Here is a 2,905-nt window from a genome sequence, read left to right as displayed (position 1 = left end):
TCCCGGTGATCCCGGTGCCCGTCCCGGTGATCCCGGTGCCCGTCCCGGTGATCCCGGTGCCCATCCTGGTGATCCCGGTGCCCATCCCGGTGATCCCGGTGCCCGTCCCAGTGATCCCCGTGCCCCCGGCAGGGCTCGGAGCTGGCGGGATGGGCCATGGGCCGCTGGACCTACGAGGGCATCGACCTGAACCACAACTTTGCCGACCTGAACACGGCGCTGTGGGACGCCGAGGACAACGATCTGGTGCCCCATGAGTTCCCCAACCACTACATCCCCATCCCCGAGTACTACACCTTYGCCAACGCCACGGTGAGGCCCCAAAACCCCCTTGAAGCACCCTTTAAATCTCCCCCAAATCATTCCCTAAACCCTCMCCAAATCCCCTCGAAACCCCCCAAAAACGCCCCCATTCTCCTGCACCATCACCAGTGAATCCCCCAAAATCCTTCATGTGAATGCTGTGGCGAGCCACTCAAAACCCTTTAAAATCCCCTAAAACCCCCTTGAGATCTCCCCCAAACTCCCCTCAAACCCTCCTCAGAATAACCCCCAAACCCCCTTGAAACGCCCCAAAACCCTTCCATCCTCCTCTTACCAGCATCGTAGTGAATCCCCCAAATCCCTTGTGCCAAATCTGTGGTGAGACCCCCAAAACCCCCCTGAAACCCCTTTGAAACTCCCCTAAAACTTCTTTAAAACTCTCCCAAAACCCCAATGAAACCCCCTCAAAACCCCTCTGTCTTCCTGCATCATCACCACAGTGCCAGTTCTGTGGTGAGATCCCCAAAACTCCCTTAAAACCCCTCAAAATCCGCTTGAAACCTCCTCCTTGAAACCTCCCTCAAACCCTCCTCAAAACGCCCCCAAAACCCGAATGAAACGCCCCAAAACCTCTTCATCTTCGTGCATCATCTCCACAGCGAATCTGCCAAAATCCCTCGTGCCAATTCTATGGCGAGACCCCCAAAATCCGCTTAAAACCCCCCAAAAATCCCTTTGAAATCCCCAAAATCCTCCCGAAACTCCCGCCCGAGCGCTCAACTCCGCGAAGCCACGCCCCTCTTTGAGGCCACGCCCCTCCACTGAGTCAATGATGCTACCACAAGCCCCGCCCATTCCCTGCTGACCAATAGCAGCTCAGATGAGAGCCACACCCCCATCAGACCACGCCCACCCCGTTCCCACGCGTGGCCGCATCGGGACTGACCGTCCCCACCCCGGGGGTGTCACCGCGAGTGACACCGGGATGTCACCGCGGGTGACACGGGGACCCGCAGGTGGCCCCGGAGACGCGGGCGGTGATCGCGTGGATGCAGCGCTACCCGTTCGTGCTGAGCGCCAACCTGCACGGCGGCGAGCTGGTGGTCACCTACCCGTTCGACATGACCCGCACCTACTGGAAGGCGCAGGAGCTGACCCCAACGCCGGACGACGGCGTGTTCCGCTGGCTGGCCACCGTCTACGCCACCGCCAACCTGGCCATGGCCAGCGGAGAGCGCCGCCGCTGCCACTACGACGACTTCACCCGCGTGGGCAATGTCATCAACGGGGCCAACTGGCACACGGTGCCCGGCAGTGAGTGCGGGGACCCCGCGCCGCCTCCCGCCGCCCTTTGTCACCCTCTGCCACCYCCCTGTCCCGCGCAGGTATGAACGACTTCAGCTACCTGCACACCAACTGCTTCGAGATCACCGTGGAGCTGTCCTGCGACAAATTCCCGCACGCCTCCGAGCTGCCCGAGGAGTGGGAGAACAACCGGGAGTCGCTGCTGCTCTTCATGGAGCAGGTCGGGCACGGTGGCACCCGGGGGATTGGGGTTTTGGCAAGGGGGACGTGGCTCAAGGRTGGCCAAAGCCACCTGAGGTCCGTCTGTTTGGAGGGTCCAGAGAGTGATGGGAATGGGGGGCGCTGGAAGGGTCTGGGGGTGCTGGGGTCGTGGGGACACTGGGGASGGWCCAGWGTGGGAGGTCTGGAGGTACTGGGATCATGGGGACACTGGGGAATGGGAGTCTGGGGTGTGGGATTTGGGAGTATTTGGGCCATGAAGGCACTGGGAGTGTCTAGGGGTGCTGGGACCATGGGGACGCTGGGAAAGGGGGGTCCAGATGGTTCTGGGACACTGGGGACACTGGGGGTGTCTGGGGATTCTTGGGATCATGGGGACACTGGGGAAGGGGGTCCAGGGTGGAGGGTCCGGGTGGCTCTGGGACCATGGGGACACTGGAAAAGTGGGTTCCAGATGGTTCTGGGACATGGGGACACTGGGTTATGGGCAGGGACAAGGAACCCCCCGGGGTTCTCTGTGAACACTGGGGAGGGGACACACAATGGGAAGKTCCCGGGGGGCAATTTGGACACAACAGGGTTGGAGATTCAGCAGGATGGCAGCAGGACATGGCTCGGGGGTCCCCAAACACTGAGGGTGGCACTGGGAGGGGACACACCTCTGCCACCTGCCCGACCCACCCGGGACCCCCCGGCTCCAGGTGCACCGCGGGATTAAAGGGGTGGTTCGGGACAGTGACACCGAGCAGGGCATCCCCAACGCCATCATCTCCGTGGATGGCATCAACCATGACGTCCGGACCGGTACGGGGGCATTGGGATGGGGTGTGGGATGGAAATAGGATCAGGCTGGGAATGAAGATGGGAWTGGGACAGKAATGGGTTTGGGGATGGGAATGGGGTGAGGTTGGGAACGGGGATAGGACTGGACACGGGAATAGGATGGGGATGAGGAGGGGAATTGGATTCAGGGATGGGATTAAGGATTGCAGATGGGGGTGGAAATAGGATTAGAGTGGGAAAGGGGCTGGGAATAGTAATGGGATGAGTTTGGGAATAGGGTTGGTACAGGAATGGATGACATTGGGGATGGGAATGGGGCTGGGGATGAGGCCAA

General features: G+C 60.9%; 1 protein-coding gene across 1 annotated transcript in view; it reads left to right on the top strand.

Annotated features, from left to right (window-relative positions):
* LOC130586297 (probable carboxypeptidase X1) overlaps positions 1 to 2,645 on the top strand; it is a gene marked incomplete at its 5' end in the record, with an annotated part of 7,101 nt that extends 4,456 nt beyond the window's left edge. The window contains 4 exons of the mRNA XM_057387074.1: positions 133 to 312; positions 1,281 to 1,578; positions 1,650 to 1,789; positions 2,490 to 2,645. Of these exons, the coding sequence (XP_057243057.1) occupies positions 133 to 312; positions 1,281 to 1,578; positions 1,650 to 1,789; positions 2,490 to 2,630 (759 nt within the window). The remainder of the gene's footprint in view (positions 1 to 132; positions 313 to 1,280; positions 1,579 to 1,649; positions 1,790 to 2,489) is intronic.
* Positions 2,646 to 2,905: the final 260 nt, after the last annotated feature.

This window comes from Malurus melanocephalus, unplaced genomic scaffold (genome assembly GCF_030028575.1).
Source record: "Malurus melanocephalus ecotype Western Australia unplaced genomic scaffold, MMel_1.1 scaffold_1126, whole genome shotgun sequence".
In the NCBI taxonomy this organism is placed as follows: domain Eukaryota; kingdom Metazoa; phylum Chordata; class Aves; order Passeriformes; family Maluridae; genus Malurus; species Malurus melanocephalus.
Note: the sequence above shows the minus strand (reverse complement) of the source record. Positions and strands in the feature narration are given on the sequence as shown.